The sequence below is a fragment of the Ostrea edulis genome, chromosome 6 (assembly GCF_947568905.1).
Source record: "Ostrea edulis chromosome 6, xbOstEdul1.1, whole genome shotgun sequence".
NCBI classification, from domain to species: domain Eukaryota; kingdom Metazoa; phylum Mollusca; class Bivalvia; order Ostreida; family Ostreidae; genus Ostrea; species Ostrea edulis.
The window spans coordinates 50,541,071-50,563,730 of NC_079169.1; the positions used below are offsets into that span (position 1 = coordinate 50,541,071).

Sequence of the window (22,660 nt, forward strand, 5' to 3'; positions counted from 1 at the left end):
ATCGGACGGAAGGAAACGATCACTAGCTCATATTGCCTGGAAAAAAATGAAGAAAATTCTTCCACGACATTGAACAGGGCAGTGTGATAAACTTAGACAAGATGACTAATCTGTAGAAAATGGGGATGGCGAAGCTGAGCAGGGGGATTGGGAGACGCTCAAATGGCAATGGAGACTCGTTTCGTACAAGAAAAACATTCGTGGAACATATCAATTGATTTTATAGCGACCATAGTAAATGAGAGTGTAAGGAAATATATCGTCGGAGCAAATAGACAGACTTATTGGCAAAGCATTGAAAAGTTCATAATTATGAGAACGAATTTACAATTGATAAAATTTGATTTAGTTTATCCAGAACTCCTAGACATCAAAGACATCAGGTGCATGGTTATTCATCTTGTAGACATTCAATGGACACACTGTTAAAGGCATGAGACAATAACCAGATCTAAGTATCTGTCACCTGTTAGCAGGATAATGATGAGTAAAACTACGTAGATTCTCAGAGATGACACAAAGAGGAAGGGTGTCATTCCGTCCTGAATTTGCCGATGACTACAAAGCCTTTTATTCATCAAAAATGCGGTTGTAGACCAACTATATGCGGGGGCAATGGAGAGATGTAGATGACAGAAAGCTAAAACGTTGATAGAAAAGCGAAAAACAAAAACAAACGGGTAAATCATTTCTTCTCTATGTACGCAATTATGGAAATCCGCTGCTCACAGATGTCACTTAACCACTACAAATCTGCTACGTCAGGATGGAATTCTACAAACTATCAAGCGAAACAGGTGACCTACAATGTTTGCAGTTACTGCCCTTACATCGATACGGTCCTAAGCTTAAAATAAAACAGTACTAAGAAAGAGGGTATAGTAGTGGTATCAAATTCTTTATCATGCTGAGTTTTAACAGGCTGTGTCATATATCTGATAAATATAAGGTTTAGTTTCTTCGATTTTATGGAGAACACTTGTTAAAATGTACATTACGTCAAATTGAAGGGATGGGGAAGGGGTGTTAGCCGTATTTGATGTTTATTTCTGTTCACGTTTTGATATAATTAATACTCAAGATTTCAGATGTAATCTGTAACAGACACAAGAAAATAAAACCACGATGAAAACATGTAATAATACCGAGCGAAGCTCGGACGGGCCGAAGGCCCGTCCGCGAAGCAAGGCTCCAAAGGTAACACGTATGTAAAACAAAAAAGTCAAATTCAGCAACAGAAAAAGAGATAATCTCTATATACGTTCACTGAAATTTTCGTGATCCATATGGACGCCGCCATCTATTTTTTCATTACCTGCTTCAACAGTTATTCGTGTTTTATTTTGAATGCCAATAATAGAAGACTCTGACGTGCAATTCGTAATTTAAACACTCAGTTTGTTCAAAGTGAATAGTATAATTATCATTATAACAGGTTTTAGCAAATAATTACATATAAAACCGTAATACGACTAAATAGATGAACGAGTTCATGAGTTTCTTAGAATATACGATAAAATTACGGTTACTTTTTTACCATTTTGAATTTATTGGTTAATTTTGTTTAGTTTTATAACGGCCTTTTTCATTGCATACGGAATGTATTGTTGTTGTTTAATATGTATACGGTGTGACCGTTGGACCGAGCGAAGCATGTAATGGTCATTGGAGTGTCCCAAGTGGTAATCATAATTCCGTTAAGTACGGTAGATTATGATTCATTTAAAAATATATATTTTTAATTAAATTTTCCTTGCGCTAAAAACCACATCTCAATATTAAAGGGGTTTATATGGGGACAACAGTTTTACAGGATCCACCTATTCATTGAACGCGGGAAATAAAACGCAAGGCGACGTAAACTGTGCATTGTGACGTCACATTTAGCCTCGACTTTTTTCTCTTTTTCAAAGCAAACAATTATAAACAACAATAATACATTCCGTATGCAATGAAAAGGGCCGTTATAAAACTAAACAAAATTAACCAATAAATTCAAAATAATAAAAAAGTAACCGTAATTTTATCGTATATTCTTATTCAAAGAAACTCATGAACTCGTTCATCTATTTAGTCGTATTACGATTTTATATGTAATCATTTGATAAAATCTGTTACAATGATACCGAGCGAAGCTCGGACGGGCCGAAGGCCCGTCCGCGAAGCAAGGCTCTAAAGGTAACACGTATGTAAAAGAAAAAAGTCAAAATCAGCAAAAGAAAAAGAAATAATCTCTATATACGTTCACTGAAATTTTCGTGATCCATATGGGCGCCGCCATTTATTTTTTCCATTACCTGCTTCAACAGTTATTCGTGTTTTATTTTGAATGCCAATAATAGAAGACTCTAACGTGCAATTCGTAATTTAAACACTCAGTTTGTTGAAAGTGAATAGTATCATTATCATTGTAACAGGTTTTAGCAAATAAATACATATAAAACCGTAATACGACTAAATAGATGAACGAGTTCATGAGTTTCTTTGAATAAGAATATACGATAAAATTACGGTTACTTTTTTACCATTTTGAATTTATTGGTTAATTTTGTTTAGTTTTAACGGCCTTTTTCATTGCATACGGAATGTATTATTGTTGTTTATAATATGTTTGCTTTGAAAAAGAGAAAAAAGTATAGGCTAAATGTGACGTCACAATGCACAGTTTACGTCGCCTTGCGTTTTATTTCCCGCGTTCAATGAATAGGCGGATCATGTAAAACTGTTGTCCCCATATAAACTCCTTTAATATTGAGATGTTACGGGGTGTTTAGCGCAAGGAAATTTCATTCAAAATATATATTTATAAATGAATCATAATCTACCGTACTTAACGGAATTATGATTACCACTCGAGACACGGATTTACGTACATGCTTCGCTCGGTCCAACGGCCACACCGTATACATATTAATTATACTATTCACTTTGAACAAACTGAGTATTTAAATTACAAATTGCACGTCAGAGTCTTCTATTATTGGCATTCAAAATAAAACACGAATAACTGTTGAAGCAGGTAATGAAAAAATAAATGGCGGCGCCCATATGGATCACGAAAAATTCAGTGAACGTATATAGAGATTATCTCTTTTTCTGTTGCTGATTTTGACTTTTTCTTTTACATACGTGTTACCTTTAGAGCCTTGCTTCGCGGACGGCTTCGGCCCGTCCGAGCTTCGCTCGGTATAATTGTTTGCTTTGAAAAAGAGAAAAAAAAGTCGAGACTAAATGTGACGTCACAATGCACAGTTTTCGTCGCCTTGCGTTCAATGAATAGGCGGATCCTGTAAAACTGTTCTCCCCATATAAACCCCTCTAATATTGAGACCTTACTGGGTTTTTAGCGCAAGGAAAATTTCATTAAAATATATATTTTTAAATGAATCATAATCTACGGAATTATGATTACCACTTGGGACATTCCAATGACCATTACATGCTTCGCTCGGTCCAACGGTCACACCGTATACATAATATGTATACGGCGTAACCGTTGGACCGAGCGAAGCATGTAATGGTCATTGGAGTGTCCCAAGTGGTAATCATGATTCCGTTAAGTACGGTAGATTATGATTCATTTAAAAATATATATTCTAATGAAATTTCCTTGCGCTAAAAACCCAATAAGATCTCAATATTCAAGTGTTTTATATGGGGACAACAGTTTTATTGAACGCGGGAAATAAAACGCAAGGCGACGTCAACTGTGCATTGTGACGTCACATTTAGCCTCGACTTTTTTTCTTTTTCAAAGCACAATAATACATTCCATATGCAATGAAAAAGGCCGTTATAAAATTAAACAAAATTAAACCAATAAATTCAAAATGGTAAAATGTTACCGTAATTTTATCGTATGCAATTTATGCAAAGAAACTCATGAACTCGTTCATCTATTTAGTCGTATTACGGTTTTATATGTAATTATTTGCTAAAACCTGTTATAATGATGATTATACAATATTTTTTTTTATTCACTTTGAACAAACTGGGTGTTTAAATTACGAACTGCAAGTCAGAGTCTTCTATTATTGGCATTCAAAATAAAACACGAATAACTGTTGAAGCAGGTAATGAAAAAATAAATGGCGGCGCCCATATGGATCACGAAAATTTCAGTGAACGTATATAGAGATTATCTCTTTTTCTTTTGCTGAATTTGACTTTTTTCTTTTACATACGTGTTACCTTTAGAACCTTGCTTCGCGGACGGGCGAGCTTCGCTCGGTATTATATATATAATCAAGCATGTAGCATTATCATTTAATTCAAAATAAGGGAGGGGGAGGGGGATTCGGGGAAGAAGATGAACTCACAGTTGAGACTGGTCAACAGCGTGCTTACTCCTCCTAGACACCCGATCCAATATCTGATATGCCCAGAGGTCCATGTTTGTCATACATATGTACACCTAATTTTGTAATCTTTATAGGAATTACGAGCTCGATCAATATTCGTTATCTTCACTTTTGCATTCATTAATTAAACTTCTTTCAGAAAAGAAATGCAGTGTTGCCAATGATACAGTAACGAATAAAGACGTTCCTCAGACTCACCAAGAATATCTGACACCAGTATCGACCAAAGACAAGACGAGGCTACCAGCAGCGGCGAGACAGAGACGGACAGACACCAGCCGATATCAAATGACGACAGTTGAACACGAGGTTCATGAATATGACCCACTACATGAAGGTCAACTCGCAGAGTCATCCTCTGGGATGGCAGGAATCGTTTCACAAGACAGACACTCATATGAAGAACCAAGGAGTAGATATGAAGAAATTCCGGATTATCAGCGTCTGAAGGAGGACCGGGAACGAAAACAACACCATTATACTCAAATACCAGGAGCTACCACATCACGGATGTAGTCATACCACATCACGGGTGTAGTCATACCACATCACGGGTGTAGTCACTTTAAATCTATAAACATCAACGGTTATCAATTCCTAAGACGAATTTCAGATTGTTACTATAATGAATATCAATTCAAGTGTTTCAGTAAAATCCTCATTGCGCACACTTTAGTTGCAAATCAAACAGATAAATGTTAGATTACGGATTCGGACACCAGTACCTACTGTCTGGTCTTTGAGACCCTCAGGTAAATAAATGACATGCCAGAGCAGATGTGGTATCTAAAAGCGCCTCCCCTTTGCATTGGTCATCAGCAGATCTCTAACTTATTATTTTTGTCAGTCTGTACCGCGACAAAGTGACACATATTAAAACAAACGAACTTTGGATCTTGGTAGCAAAATGATAACGCACAAAAGCAATGCATTTCTAATTTGTATTCGTCACGCAGTGTTTAAATCATAATCACAATAACGAAATCTGGAAATTTTAAATATGCAGATAAAACACTGCCATTGATCGTCATTTTATACAATTATTTCATTCATTATAATTTTATTCACAAATTGTGATAGGGCTTGAGCAGCGGACACAGCCTAATTCAGCTATCTCCCAAACGCTATACAGTTATTGTCACAGCTGAATCATCCATACATTTCCTTGGTCGTCATTGACTAGTAGTCGATTTTGGCGGGAAATGGACATACCACGAGGGCCTGAGGGATGAACTTCTAGGATCCCCAGAACATTTCCACTAGGGGACAACTTCACGACGTTTCCGCCAGCGTTGTCACATACATAAACATTCTCACCGGAATCAATGGCCACTCCCTGGGGTTCCCAATGGGGTAGCCCTTTAAAAAACACACGGAGGTTTTGACCCTTATGAAACTTCATCACAGATTTGGAACTTTTTTCGGTAAGAAAGAAGTCGCCTGTCATGCTTTGCGCAATGTAATTGATGTTAACTTTTCTCCCAAGGGACAGGTACTGTATTCTTTTCCCTTTCTTGCTGTAACATCTAAGGTCAGAGAAATCTCGATTTCCTATTATTACTTCTTTCCCGTGTGTCTTTGCGATTGGGTAGGGGGTTGTACGGGTTGGTGAATAGCAATATATTTTTGAAAAAGATTCATTTCTGGTTTCTAAGTGCACACCCGATGGATAATCAGATGCAACGACACCATCAATACAAGCAAGCCTTTCTACAGAACCCTCATGCATATTCTTGAACCAGATACTTTTTCCTTTATCATTGAATACTTTGATCATTTGGTTAGCTTTGTCCCCAACAGCAAACTCTGCCTCCGTCAACCAACAAATATCATTCACAACGGGTGATGTTTGATCAGAGTGGATGGACAAAGGAATAAATGCATGCTCCTTAACCTTCAAGGTCTTAATAATGTCCTCATTCTCACAACCCGGAAGGTGCAATTCATCCTCTGCTTTCACTCGTCTTGAAGATGGTAAAGATAAACATGGTTTTTCTTGTTCGTCTTCAGAATATGTTATCATTTTCTCGTCATCAGAAAACTGTATATCCCCTATATATACTGGGTCTTTCGGAAAACAAATATCGCTAGTCTCCGTATCATCTGAATCCGATTCACAGGACTCGTAATCAAAGCCCCCTACAGCTCCCTCTTGCAAATCATTCTCAGTCAGGACTTTCTCCTCCATGTCTTTCTCGGAAACATCAATGCCCTGACTTTTGAACCCCTCATTTCCTTGCGAGATAATAGCTTTCAGGTTTCCTGGGGCTGGAATAAGAATATCCTCTTCACCGACTAATCGATGGGTTAAAAGTACCTTATCTTCTACAGTGTCGTTAACTGATTCCAAATAATCACTGTCAAGAATATCAAACTTTTCATCAGCCTGCGAGACATTGAATATCTTTGGCATGGAGAATTTAGATATATTCAGTTTCAAGTAAGGAAAAGATTGATTTTCCACCTTTTCTCTTCTGTAGCCAGCAGTTTTTACTTTCTTAAACAATTCCATGAAATGAACGTACTCCCGTCCTAAGCCCTCCTGATGAAGTTTCTCGCAAAATAAGCGTGATCTCTGCGTGGTTTCAGCCCGAGCACGAACAGATTTTAACGCTTGTGATAAAGACATTTTAACCATCTCGAAGGGATGAGAAATCGCTGATTCCGCTGCAGTGGCTTGTTGATTTATGTCTTCAATAAGACTATCCCGCGTGGTATGTACGAGCTGCAAGAGATTATCTTCTTTGCTTTTTACTTCCTTTAACCTGTTGGCAATTTGTTCCTCGGCTTCGTTGTCACATTCTAGCACACCCTTATACATCTGCAGAAAACTGGCCAAATTTTCTCGAACCTCTTCTTTGGCATCGTCAAGTGGAATGGATTCGTGTTGTTTGTGAGTAGTTTGTGTACATTCAAAACAAACTGGGGTGTCACACTGACAACAGACTTCTATGACTCGTTCATCGGGATGATCTAGGCACTTCGTGTCGTAAAGCTTTCGCAGATCTGATGAATACTGTGGATCTGCTCTGACGTCATCAATAGTAACAACTTTATGGTTCTTCGTGATTCGGGTTAGGCAGTGACGTTCTGCACAAGTTAGACACAGCCAATCCCCGCACGAGAGGCACAGTGACGACGCCTCCACAGTTTGCTCGCGCTCCTTGCAGAATGAACAATGAAATTTTCGGTTAGAATTGAGAATTTGGTCCACGGCTGCGATATTTGTTAGGAATATGTTCGACGTCAAGGAGTCAATCGACGGACTTGATAGATCTGTTTGGTGTCCGCACAGCTCGCAGATGATTGCGTCCGTGTCAGCAGCCTGTTCCTGTTTGATGACCAGGCATTCCTTGCAGAAGGAGTGGAGACAGAACAAGAGGCGCGGATCTACCAATCTACTGTCACATATCCCACAATTCAGCATCTGTTCCCGCTCTATTCTGCTTAACGATCCGGCCATTTTTTCTCTCACTGGAAAAATAAAACGATAAAGTATACACATATTTATTTTCAAGAAGTGCCCATGGGCCACATAGCTCACATGAATCACCATGGCCCATATTTAAAGGTTTTCGCTAATATATATTCGCACGTTAAAACTTTGATCTCTATTGTGGTCCCAACCTATCCCGGGGCCCATGATTTTTACAAACTTGAATCCGCACAGTCAGGGCCTCCGTGGCCGAGTGGTTAGAGCATCGCGCTCAAAATCGCAAGGCTTCTCACCTCTGGTCGGCGCGGGTTCGAATCCCGCCGGTAAGTGAGAAAATTTCCCAGTTTACTTTCGGAAGGTCGGTGGTCTCTTCCCAGGTACATTGTATCTGGGTTTTCTCTTCCATCAATCAAAACTGGGAGTCACCAGATAACTGAACAATTGTTGAGTGTGGCGGAAAACAGCAATCAATCAATCAATCAATGCAAACTTTTCTGGCCCAGTAGTTCTTCAGAAGATTTTTAAAGGATTTTCCTATATATTTGTATGCAAAACTTTGATCCCCTATTGTCTCCCCATCCTACTCCGGGGGGACAAAATTTTAACAAACTTCAATCAACACTATGTCAGGAAGCTTTCAAGTAAATATAAACTTTTCTGGTCCAGTGGTTCTTAAGAAGATTTCCAATGATTATCCCTATATATATTCGCATGTAAAACTTTGATCCCCTATTGTGACCCCATCCTACCCATGTAGTATAACTTGCAAAGAAGCCGGAATAGTTACCACATAGCATACCCAATATCATACATTTATTCTTGCTGCATGTATCAAGATGTATTGGGTACTCTGTTGGGTAACTGTTGAAATATATTTTTTAAAATTGAGGTTCTGACCCCCTAAACCACACATATTCCTGCTACCCATATCATGATCCTTTGAGTATTATGATGGGCAAGAACCCCAGGGTCATCTCATTACGCAATTTCCGATATACCAGTTCTTTTCTGGTGGATTCTGTTGAGCGCTTGTGTAGGCACAAGACGTATCCATGCTATAGACTGTTTATGTAGATAACGATAAAAATCATGAAAGCGTAAACTTTGTTTATATCAGCCTTTGGTACACATTCGCTGACCATATGAAGTCTAATTTGTTTGAATTAGGACATTAAATTAAACATGAAATTATGATTTATTTCCCCTTTGACACGAGTGCTACTTTTATAATGCACCGAGCACCAGGTGTTTGTTCGTCGTTTTTCCACCCCATCTTCGAGATGAAAAAGAAAATTCCGTAAACTTATTGCACATCTAAAGGACACCACCAATCACCTCCCAAATGATGTTTTGGCTACTGCAAACAAGAGCAACGCCAACGTGGCATAATACGCCCGTAGATTTTGCTCAAGGAAAACATATTTTAGTGGGATTCATATTTTAGTGAAGTTAGCACTCTCCTCTTTGAGCTAATTCATTATCATGGTGATCAAATATACCAAGTTATAATATCCAGGAGCTTACGGTTCGGTTTGTATCCTGCCCACAAGGTTTTCCTTATAAGTGACACTACGACCTTGATCTTTGACCTCTGACCTTGAACAATAATAGGCACCTTCCTCTCATCATGATGATCAAATATACCAAGTTATAATATCCTGGAGCTTACGGTTCGGTTTGTATCCTGCCCACAAAGCTTTCCTAAAAAGTGATACTACGACCTTGACCTTTGACCTCTCACCTTGAAAAACAATAGGCATTTTCCTCTCGTCATGATGATCAAATATACCAAGTTATAATATCCTGGAGCTTACGGTTCGGTTTGTATCCTGCCCACAAGGTTTTCCTAAAAAGTGATACTACGACCTTGACCTTTGACCTTGAAAAACAATAGGCATCTTTCTCTCATCATGTTGATCAAATATACCAAGTTATAATATCCTGGAGCTTACGGTTCGGTTTGTATCCTGCCCACAAGGTTTTCCTTATAAATGATACTACGACCTTGACCTTTGACCTCTCATCTTGAAAAACAATAGGCACCTTCCTCTTATCATGGTGATCAAATGTACCAAGTTGTAAACCCCTAGGGCTTACGATTCGGTTTGTATCCTACCCACAAGGTTTTCCTAAAAAGTGATACTACGACCTTTGACCTTGAAAAACAATAGGCATCTTCCTCTCATCATGGTGATCAAATATACCAAGTTATAATATACTGGAGCTTACGGTTCGGTTTGTATCCTGCCCACAAGGTTTTCCTAATAAGTGATACTACGACCTTGACCTATGACCTCTCACCTTGAAAAACAATAGGCATCTTCCTCTCATCACGATGATCAAATGTACCAAGTTGTAAAGCCCTAGGGCTTATGGTTCAGTCTGTATCCTGTCCACAAGGGCCGGACAGACAGACGGACGGACGGACAGACGGACGACGCCATACCATAATACGTCCCGTCTTCGAAGGGCGTATGAAAATGTAAGAGTTCTGGGAACCCGGTTTTTCTATAGAAAAATGTTATTTTTCAACATCCAATTGCCCAAGGGTGAAAATGAATATTCTGAAAACTTATTTCACATCTATAGAACACCACCCATCACCTTCAACAAGAGGCCCACAGGCCTTATCGTTCACCTGAGTACTCGTTAAAAGTATCAGTAGTCTCAAGGGCTATGGAATCTTAAAAAAAAGTCCTGTTCTGAATATCTAAGCTAAATTCTAATATTCAGCGACAGTATAAAATAAGATTGATTGTATCTTGCTTAACGTCTCACTCGAGAATTTTTCACTCATATGGAGACGTCACCAAGACCGGTGAAGGGCTTCAAATTTAGGCCTATACTCGGCGCTTACGGCCATTGAGCAGTGAGGACTCTTCTACTGTGACACGGGTCATCCGTTTTTAAGGTCATCTCCGAGGACCCGTGACATTCACATCTGATGCCGAGCGTTTGGCGATGAAACTGTCACTACCTGTTTTAACGACTTAGGTGTGTCGCGGCCGGGATTCGAACCCCGGGCCTTCCGCATGCGGGGCGAACGCTCTAACTGCAATGCCCTCAAAAGTGCATACACTAATGAAAGGCTTTACATAATATAATACATGTATTAACATTAAACGAAATGACTAATTTAGACCTATCCTAGAGTCAAAACCCTGGGACTGGTAAATTCACCATTTTTTGTACATCCTTTTCTGATAATCCTGAAACCAAACCCTAACTTCCTAGAATCATGAAATTCACAATTTTGGTATAGAACTACCTACTCTTTCTAAATATCCATTTAGTTTCAATCTAGTATCAATGGCGTGTTTTGAGCATATACACTACCCGGTATATATACCAAGTTTGGCCCCGCGCTGGGGTCAGAACCCCTACCCCAGGGATCATGAAATTTACCTTTTGGTAGAGGCTAGTTTCTGTGGAAACGAGGGGGTTGTTTATATTCGGTCTTTCTATCCCCCTCGTTTCTGTCCAAGCCTTCATAAAGTATGTGGGAAATCAGTCGCGCTTCGGTTTGAATTTATTTCAGCTTACATTTGATGTGAATCGTTCGAAAACTTACATAAATCAATTCATGAATGATTTTGCCGCAAGGGAATACAATTGAAACCATTCAATTCCACACGAAAGCAACGATAATCGTCGTCATTTCAAACACAACAGCCCTTCGCTGTCAAATTCGCCTCCATGATAAACAATGACTTCAGCGCATGCGTCACCTCATTTTGTAAAACAGCTTGAGGCCCAATAGGGGTGAAATGAGTTACTATTAGTAAATCGCACACAAATCTAACCTTTTCCAGTTTATTTCTCATCACACGCATTGCATTTCATATCTGTGAATGGACTTATTCTTCTGAATATGAAAATAATGAATTACTGGAAACAAAATAAGTAAAAAAAAAATGTAATTGGGAATAAAAAAAATATTTAAAAAATACCACTCAAAGGTGTAAAGTGGGCATTGTGTACTGCATTCCTGAAATGGGATTAAATATCATTAAAGGAACCGCATCTCATGTGTCTACTCCCCCCCCCCCCCCCTTTATATTCATTCATTTCTATTTTCATATTTTGTTATTATTATATTTATTCATTATACCTTCTTTTTTTTTAGGTGTATCTTCTTATAGGGAATTTCATACCATGAATTGAAAAACAACAAATCTATGACAGAACAACAAACCTGTGAGAGAAGAACTTTATCTGTTTATACAGACTGTTAAACTGCAAATCAATGAAGGTTGTTAATTTCAGTCCACCTAACATTTGTTGGCGGATCTCGACAGGGGGGGGGGTACACGGACTGCAATTCTCCTTTTGATTTTGGAGTGGGAGAGAGAGAGAGAGAGAGAGTTTATTTATGCGGGGAAATGACTTTTAATCGTCCACGTCTCTCCAATACGAGGTCAGCGCTTGGAAACAGAAGTGGTCAGTCGTAGATTTAGTTGATGCCAAGTGGAATGCTTGTCGGAATTCAATAAAGATATTTTCCAACCAGTCGAAATTATAATTCTTCATCGGCTGCACCTTACCCGTTACCAACTGTAAACCAGAAAGGTCCTTTTCAGTTCAACACTTACTTGTAAAGATGTACTTTACGTTCCACAATGGGCAAGGAGGGACTTTTTGGAGTTGGAGTGTCATTAATGAACGATTACCCCAACATCCAGCTGGACATTAATCATCTAACAAAGAGATTCATTCACATGCATTCGAAATAATCAATTGAACTCTTTTAGGGAAAATGACAAATCATCAATGCTGGATCAAAACTTAATTAATATTTAGGGGGGGGGGGGGGGGGGGAGGGGGTCGAAACTCCTACAAGTTTATGCGATCCGACATCGATATTCATGTACACTGATTATTATTTTCAACATAATAAAATTTTGTTTTAAGGGGGAGGGGGTGTTGATGAAGACTAAGTGAATTAAGTTTTTGTCAGATATTAAACATTTATCAATGAATATTGTCAATATAAACGTTAGTAATATCTAATTCTGTTTTAAAGGATGTTTTAATCGGTAACTAACTTATAAAACTGCAAGCATACGATAAAAAATATGTACACTGTACAAAACACATACCATGCTATTAACAACAGTCAACAGATCCTCTGATTCATCCTCTTTGAAAATCTATGTTTGCGCCTGATATTATGGTCGAGATCAATCAAAACAATATTTAATCCCATACATTTCAAGACTTCTGTTTATCTTTTTTCTTTCTTTTTTTCAATTATTATTATTTCTTTTTTTCTTTTTCTTTTTTGTTTGTTTGTTTGTTTGTTTGTTTGTTACAACAATGACATTTTTGAAAACAAACAGCACAGCAAAAACAATATGCGCATTTATTTCAGACAATATCGAAGTTGCGATTACATATAAATTACGTACATTTTCTTCTATTTTTCATTTCAACAAACACTTTGAATAATTTATGTAGCAACTTCCTTTCTATCTATATTGTTTTCTGTATTTTCAAATTCAGAAAAATATGTCCATTCACAAAAATACGATACGTGTGATGAAAAAATAAACTGAAAAAGTTAGATTTGTGTGCGATTTACTAAAGTAAGGCATTTCATCCCTCTTGGGCCTCTAGCTGTTTTACAAAATGAGGTGACGCATGCGCTGAAGTAATTGTTTATCATGGAGGCGAATTTGACAGCGAAAGGCTGTTGTGTTTGAAATGACGACGATTATCGTTACTTTCGTGTGGAATTGAATGGTTTCAATTGTATTCCCTTGCGGCAAAATCATTCATGAATTGATTTATGTAAGTTTTCGAACGATTCACATCAAATGTAAGCTGAAATAAATTCAAACCGAAACGTGACTGATTTCCCACATACTTTATGAAGGCTTGGACAGAAACGAGGGGGATAGAAAGACCGAATATAAATAACCCCCTCGTTTCCACAGAAACTAGGTAGAGGCCTTCCTGCTCTACATCATTATGCACTTAGTTTTTCTTACACATGTGCGGTTGTAGAGAAGATATTTTTGAAAATAGGTCAATTTTTGGCAGTCTTGCCCCGCTCCAAAGGCCTCATGGATGCAGGAGTCTTGATATTTACAATTTATGTGCACCTTGTCCCAAAGATGCTTCATACCAGAATTGGAATGGTAGTTATCGAGAAGTTAAAAATTTCTGTTGTTCAAACATTTAATAACTGACCATTTTGGCCCCACCCTGATACCAAAACCCCTGCCCCGGGGGTCATGAAAATCGTAATTTTGGTACAGGTCTTCTTGCTCCACAACTTGTAAAGAATATATTTGAAAATGGATCAATTTGGGGCAGTATTTTGCCCCGTCCCTGGGGCACCAGGGGTGTAGGAATCCTGAAAATATAATATTGATGTCCCCATTGTCCCAAAGATTCATGAGAAGTTTGAAAAGAATTGGAATAGTAGTTATCAAGAAGAAGTTAAAAATGTTCAATTGTTAACGCACAACGACGGACGACAACCAATTGCAATAGGACACCTAAGTTAACTCAGGTGACCTAAAAGATTATTTGGCTACTGCGTAAAATGTAAGAGGAGTTCTGGGAGCCGGGGTGTGTGGGAAAAAAACAAACCCCAAAAACCCGTCTTTTCCGGCACTCATATCGACCCCAGGATGAAAACTTGATTTAATAACAAATCTACAGGACACCACCAATCATCTTCCAAAATATTATTGACTATTGTGTAAAATGTAAAAGGAGTTCTGGGAACCAGGGTTGTCTTTTTCAACCCACATTTGACACTCGGTGTATAAGTGAAAATTCCCAAACCTCACTTGACATCTACAGGACACCAATTCAATTCAATTTATTTCGCTCAAACCATGTTAAACGGTACATGAGGTACAATAAATATAATGCAATGTACATGCAAGAAAAATCGCCAGAGATTCATATATCATATTATATTCCAAAATATCAATTGGTTACTGCTTACATGTAAAGTGAAAGAGGAATTTGAGAAAGAAGTGTGAGAGACAGACCAGGGTAACAACAATATACCCAATCTTTCTTTAGAAAGTGTGAGTATAATGAAAGTAGAATGTCAATATGAAAATTTGTGGAAATACATGAGGGTATGAACTGCGACGCTTCCCTCACGCCCACTTATCGAGCTGCGCTTCACCGATTTCACTAATGGCGAATATTTATTTCAATGTTCTATGATTAGCGGTCAAAGCTAAATACAAATATCTAATTCACAATTAATACACCAATATATCATTACAACTCTTGCAATAAGACTTACGGGTATAATGAAATATTTGCATATTCAAGATTTAAACAAGAAGCCCACAGGCCTTATTGGTCACCTGATTACTAGTGAAAAAGTATCACTACTCCCAAGAGCTATGGAATCTAGAATAGATTTCCTGTTCTGAATATCTAAGCTAAATTCTAATGTTCAGCAACAGTATTAAAACAAGAGGTACTGTGAGCAATGCTCACTAAGAATACCCCCCGCTTACCCCAATCTCCCAAAGGGTGTTGGTAATAGGTATAAACTACCTCTTTTCTGAGTGTAAAAAACAAATGGCATGACAAACCGAACCATATTGCTACTTCGATGTCCAGTGCGCGTGACCTTTGACCTTTTGACCCCAAAATCGATAGGGAACATCTTCATCCCATGGGTAGTCCATATGTATGATATGGTGACTGTAGGTGGAAAGGATAACGCTTTAGAGCCCGGAAACCATATTGCTTCTTCGATGTCCAGTGCGCTTGACCTTTGACCTTTTGACCCCAAAATCGATAGGGAACATCTTCATCCCATGGGTAGTCCATATGTATGATATGGTGACGGTAGGTGGAAAGGATAATGCTTTAGAGTCCGGAAACCATTGCGTCTACAGACGGACGGACGGACGGACAACCCGATTCCAGTATACCCCCCCCCCCCCACAACTTGTTGCGGGGGGTATAAAAATCACGTAGACTTTTTTTTCTGTTAAAAAGCAAATACTTCTTGGTGTATATCATGGACGTAAACCACGGGTTATTGTTTCATTCTATTTCAATAACCCGTGGTTTGCGGCGATGAATGTATATTTACAAAACATGTTGGAAAATAATGTATCTTCAAAAGGCCACTTATATCAACACCTTATCGATAATTTCTGTTTGCAAACATATTAAAACAAAACCCATCGATAAAAAATACAGAATGTTGTAAATGAAAACTAGGTTGTCTAACAATTTTTTGAATTCTGAATTAGGGAGACACTATGAACAACTTAATCAAATCTAATAGATTATGTACATGTTGTGATATTCACTATATTGAGGACGAATTTCAAGATATATGTCCACTGTATAACGAAATGAGGGGGAAAATTGAAAAAGAAATATTATTCTAGACCGAGTGTTTTAAAATCAATCAAATTAGTATGTACTAGTAATATCAGAGATCTTCTGAAATTGGGAAAATATTTTTACCTGTTTACATTGTACGTCCGCTTTTTCTCTCTCTATCTCTCACTGAATTACTTGTAATTATCATTGTGCGTAATTGTTACTTTGATGAGTCAGTTGGCTCAAAGAAATAAAAAAAAAAATTGAATTTTTCTATTTTTACTATAATTAAAGTTAGCGAATATTCATAGTAAGCCTGTAGTCGGGCGAAATTGATATGGACATGATAAGTTACATGTACCTTGATGATTTTCTTTGAAATTGAGTGCGTACTAGTATAAAAATACTCATTTTACTATGTAGCCCTATTCGTTTTAGCCTGTCAAGATGGGGAAACGTAAACGTGTAGCTTCTGACTGTAATCTAAAAATTGTACAGATTGGTTTTAATTCTAATTCGGGGGGGGGGGGGGGGGGGGGGGGGGGGGTCGGGGTCGGATCTGCTCAAACATCTGATTCAGTTCGAAGTCCAAAACCCTCAACACCAAAAGGTAAATTCAACTTTAAATTTTAGGAATTTTGATGGGGATGATTAAGATACGATTCAACGTCATTTAAAAAATCAATGATTTATTTAGATTTATGCATGATAGGAACATAAATTTTGTTGAAGTTTTTTCCTATAGTTATCGTAAAAAATCTTGTTAAGAATAAAATATTTCAAAAGTCTAAGTTATAGATAAATAATCAATGATACATTTCAAAATATTGAATCCAAGGGCAATAACTCTGTTTCTATTGAATTCCTTATAAGGTCTATTATGCGATAGATTTCCTTTATTTCTTACAAACATTTTGTATATTTTTGTGAAGATACAGTTTCATGAAATTGTAATGAATGCTACTAATCGTCATAACCAGTTTGTATGGAATTTTGATAACGTTGTTAAAGGAAAATTGCAATTTTCTGATGGTGATATATGATTCTATTTATGTACATCTCATATCTTAAAAAGTGTGATGACCTATGTATTTTATTTGATAATTTGTTAGTTTTAACTGACATGAATGGAAATAAATGCACATTTTAAACTTGTATCAGATAAAACTGCGAGTATGGAGTTACCTTAAGTGGGACAGTATCGTCGCAAGCCACGGCTGAAACGTTCAACGATGGTTGGATAGATCTTTTGTGATATTTGATTTTCGGTGAATACAAAATATTTTTACTGTGGGGTGAAGCATTGTGAAGGAGAGAAAATGTCAAAAAGTATGAGAAAGGGACAGGTGCTTATCTATATCTTATATCATTAACATTATGATAAAGATTCTTTCATACATGAATATAATTTTTATGCATCAATTAAGCATTAATGACATGTTTGAATAATTAGAAAATGCAAGAAACTTACATTTGTAATATTCCATCCAGAGTGTTTAAAAAGAACTCTAAAAGTGTATATCTAGTGCTGATTGTAAATATCAGTATAAATTCATAATTCTACGCCTGTTGTCATATCTCATAAGCAAATTCCACAAAATTTCAAATTTATCAAAAATTGATTTCTTTCACAAAGAACTGTTGGTTGGATATTACAGTGATGGATACAGGTTCATAAATATAACGCACGTAGTGAAATACACATCGGGTATGACACGGTATATCAAAAAAGAGTTATTGTACAATACAGTGAATACAATACTATTTGATATGCTGGAAATAATTGTGGAAAATAGTCGAGATTCGCACCGAGCGAAAGTGGCGAAGAGTGGATTTGCTGTTTACACCGGCATACTTCATGATGCGCGTTAACAGCATGCAGCTCATACCCTCATGTATTTTCAAAATCTGAAATTTATTTCTTATTTATCAAATACTCAATGGCCGTTGACAAGAGCGATAGACTTATATCATCACTGCGCAGGACCACACCTTCTAGCCATCTTGCGAAGTCTCCATATGAGTGAAAAATTCTCGAGCGAGACGTTAAGCAAGATACAATCAATCAATCTCGTCATCTTGCCCTCCAGCTACTCTTGCACAACAGACCTGCTTCTTAAAATAAATTCTCACTCTTCCCGCGTACCGTCAAGGAATGGACTCCCTTACCACCAGAAATTGTCACTAAAACACCTGAAACCTTCAGGGAGCAGGTGTACCAGCACAAATTCTGAGGACTTATAGACTTTTAACCGTTTACTAGCTGCAATAATGTAGCCCTCTCCGATTTTTTTTTTTCTTTTGGAAGAGTGCTACAACTCCTTAGGATCTCTGTAATGGTGCAAATACGGCAGTGTTTCACTACATTTTCGATCATTCTAAACATTTGCTAACTTTCTATACGTAAATAAAATGATATTCTATGTTTCTTAGTCAATTTATAACCGCAACGTACGATTTGTGAGGCTCTATTCTACCGTTTTCAACAATTGCGATATATTCCAATTTCTCGATTCATATTTGTGCGCCATGTTTGATGTACTGAAGTTTCAACTTCCGATTGTCAAGTTATTTGCATATGCCATATAAGGTAGTATTTACATCAATGGTCAAGTACGGAGGCGACAGCTATTTCGACGGTGTTAAATAGGTTCAGATTTAATATCAAGTTAAAAAACGAACAGCAGAGTGTAAATTATTTCTGCAACCATATGATTTTCCTTTCGTTGTCGGAGTGGTTCGAGTAACAACATTTTCGCGCTGATTGTCAATGTGTAGGTTTTTCAGTAGATCCACCTATGAGATCTCGCGATAACAAGCACGGCGCAGCAGACGAAGAATTTTGCATGCTGTACACGATGTTTAATGAAAAACATCTTTATTAGACATGCCCAAGCACAAAGTTGGTACTCCTTTTGTTATAAACAACATTTGGGACTAATACACAGAGCTTATTATCAGTTATTCATAAAATTATTTTGCACCATTACGGAGATCCTATGGAATTGTAGCCGTATCCAGAAAACGTCAGAAATAAAAAAAAAAAAAAAATCGGATAGGGCTACATTATTACATACGATCTCTATAGCAGAATAATCATCCAGTTCATTTTGGCCATTCCCATTCTTATCTGTTCTACACGTATGTGGTGCATTTAATTAATACCTGTCTGTAAACCGTATGGGTTTCTGCTAATAAACTGAACCAGGGGTATTGATTGGCCTTTATGAGCTTCCATATTTAAACAAAAATACCTTTGAAATTATCAATATTGGATATCCTTTGAATTACAAGTATTATTATCATTATAATATACATGTAGTATATCTGATTTTCTTTTCTTTCAAGTTCGACACCCACAGCGATATATTGACTGCACGATGGACAAATTCAATTTCAAGAAAAAGATTTAAAATGGGCAGTTAGGCCTATAAATCTTCACAATTTTTATAAATCTTCACGACTTATTGATTTTGACATAGTCGGGTGTAATGTCGCTGTATGTGTGTTCACGCTGGTTACCTTTCTTTCACAGCCAGTCGTCTGTTCCTCTGCGTCTTCACTCCGATCGTCTCATGTCATCATTTGCTGTCGTTTAGAATTCTAAAATTTACTTTCGTTTTCGTTACTACGAAATAAATACACTAGATAAGAAATATGGAGACCCGGAGCGGAGTCTATTTAAAGGGCAGGTCTAAACACCTGAATGGAGTAAGTAGGTAATATCTAATGGAAGTCGGCATGTATAGAAGACAATAGGCAACATAAGCTCTCAACGAAAAATTCAGTGAGCATAAAGGGAAATTAGATGTCATTTTGTCACCAAAAATTTAATTGAACGAAAATTGCCCTATATTATAATTCGATGCAGCCTATTTGAAACTAAATTAACTCAAAAGACTCGTTAAAATTGAATAACTCATAAACTTTTTGGTCCACAAGAAAGGCGGGGATCTGGAACCCCACCCCCATCTGAATCCGCTCTTGTTAATATATTTTTTCTATGCCATTGAGAGAGTTTGAAAAAAAAAGGTTGTCATTACTTTCACACCCAATGCCCCTTTAAAACACGAAAGCATAGTGCTCATATTCCTAAACATGCAAACATATATACACATGTACTTACAATGTAGCTGCACCAAACGTCAACAAACGAAATCATTTGAAGCTGGGGTTTTTCTGATCATATGAGGTTTTAATGAATATTTGAAGGTATGTTTGGACACAAGTATAGTGGGAAAATATGTTAAGAATTTTTTAATATTAAATTTATGAGCCAGCAACACAAGAATACAACGATATCAGGCCTCAACCGTGCGGGCAGCTTTTTGTGCGCCGTAAATCGAAGGTTTTTATAAGGGGTGGATCTGTAGCTCTCTGTTCCGCCAAAATATTTTTTCAGAGAGCTATGTACAGTTCTGCAGGTAATATATACTGAAATCTAAATTTTAAGATGAAAAAAATCACAGGTACAAACTACGTAATATTACAACACAGAGAAAATTTCACATAAAATAAGGCTTGTTCAGTGTAGCTTCGACGTTTTGTAATCGATGATAAGGAATGACCTATGTTTTACGATATAACCTAACTTGGTGCAGTTTACATTTCATATGATACGCCTTGCAGATTATGAAGCGTAAACTGCACCAAATTGGGTTGAATCGTATAGCATACGTGTATATACAGTACAATGTAGGTGAACCTTAAATGCAATTTTTTTTTGTAGTTAATGAATTTTGTATTAAAGATTGAATGCACACGATGTATTTTATCTTCCCGGAGGTAGTCGTTGTAGACAAACGAAATTTCTAAACAGAGCGTGGACAACTGATGGGAAGAGTTTAACAACCGATACAGAACCCCCAGAAAACCACCTCAGTAATCCTCACCGGGGGACATGTTATATTGAGAAGGGTTCAGAGGAAGATTTTCATGTTTCCCACCTTTGGTTTCATTCGTTTAAATCAAGTTTTTGTGTATATCATATTGTAACGTATTTACATTCAATTCTGGGATCGTACCTGGTCAATTCCAGGGTTTGGGGTATTCAACAATAACTAATTTAAACTAATCGGTATGATTTTAGTGGACTGCCAAAATATACAAATATGTCCTAACCTTATCTAGGTTAATTATCATCAAACAGAGAATCACTATCAATTAGAGGCAAGCAACGATAAACTGGTAGTGCTAACTAACAAAATGTAGATCTAGAGCCCAGTCGTGGTAGCCCTTCAACCACTACACTCACTGTAGGATGCCTTATTCAGGACGGACAATGAGTGTAGCGGCCTGGACGACGGTCTAGCCTCATTATTGGAGGTCAACCTCTTCGTGGCAGGCCAGACTTCTGATGGCCTTCCAAATTCACTCTCTAACTGTAAGAACAGGCGAGGAATTGTTTATCATGAATACTTTATTAGTACACATAATCTCGTCCTCTCAACTTGGCTGGGTCTTCTATCTAAATGACTTGGCTGGGTCTTCTATCAGAATGGCACTGACGACTGCGGAGTCTCGGTATTTATACACAAATGAGATCACGTGATGTAAAGTGACTAATTGAGAACTCCGCATGGTCGTACCTCAAATATCCGGAATCATTACACTACCCATGCCTCCGATGACGTGCGTCCCGCATGTACAACTTGGAAACTAAACAATTCTTTTATTTAAGACAAAGGTTTAATAAACGACAGAACGACCAATTTCAAAGACATTTACAAAGAATCCCTTTCTTTTTAAATTTTTTCCCCCAACAACTATATATTAAACTATGTACCGCTAGGCAGGACCAAAAAGTCAGCAGAATTCTGTTTGGTTTGAGGGCAAAAATCTCTCCTCTAGAGCCTTACTTAGAATTCTGTAGTTACATCTGTCTACTGCTGGCAGATTTCCAAGAACACTCTGTGCTTGACCTCGCAATGCAACGGCCAAATACATTCCCTTACCCCACCTCTGACAAGTTAGCGCGGGGATCCTGAATAGTGATTGGCTCATTACGGTCACATGAAGACGTGGGATATTCTATCCCAGGTCACCGTCAAAATTTATACCAGGCGTCCTTGCGAGTTATCTTTCTTGTTGCATTTGTCAACAACAATGGCGGCCAAACGGTTTGCAAGTTTGGCAGCAGACGAGATCGAAAAAAAGAAATTACTGATTAACTCCAAAGAAACTATTCGAAGCAATCAGAAGGCAGCTCGTTTGTTAAAGGCCTACTTAGGAGAACTCAATCAAAATCAAAATTTCGAAGAATTCGATGCTGTTCGCTTGAACGAAGTGCTTTGCCATTTCTACATGAATGCACGAAAACAGGATGTTGAATTTTACAAGGCCACAACGTTTGAAAACATGAGGCATGCGATCAACAGGTACTTGCGGGACCCCCCATATAATAGGAAATTTGATATTATAAAAGATGACGAATTTCGCTATGCAAATGTGTCATTCAAGGCTGCCCTGGCTGAGCTAAAACGGATAGGGAAAGGGAGTGTACAACATCATCCTGTTATTAACGAGAGTGACCGTCAAAAACTGT

General features: G+C 37.6%; 2 protein-coding genes across 2 annotated transcripts in view; one reads left to right on the forward strand and one right to left on the reverse strand.

The window, feature by feature from the left end:
* Positions 1-5,029, forward strand: part of LOC125648127 (uncharacterized) — a 33,875-nt gene extending 28,846 nt beyond the window's left edge. The window contains exon 5 of the mRNA XM_048875052.2: positions 4,501-5,029. Coding sequence (XP_048731009.1) covers positions 4,501-4,877 — 377 coding nt within the window. The 3' untranslated portion in view covers positions 4,878-5,029. The remainder of the gene's footprint in view (positions 1-4,500) is intronic.
* Positions 5,030-5,288: 259 nt separating this feature from the next.
* Positions 5,289-19,804, reverse strand: LOC125648122 (uncharacterized). The gene is made up of 2 exons (XM_056139847.1): positions 19,639-19,804; positions 5,289-7,835 (listed from the first exon to the last, which is right to left on the reverse strand). Exon 2 carries the CDS (start codon positions 7,822-7,824, stop codon positions 5,500-5,502), a length of 2,325 nt encoding a protein of 774 aa, XP_055995822.1. The 5' UTR covers positions 7,825-7,835; positions 19,639-19,804; the 3' UTR covers positions 5,289-5,499.
* Positions 19,805-22,660: the final 2,856 nt, after the last annotated feature.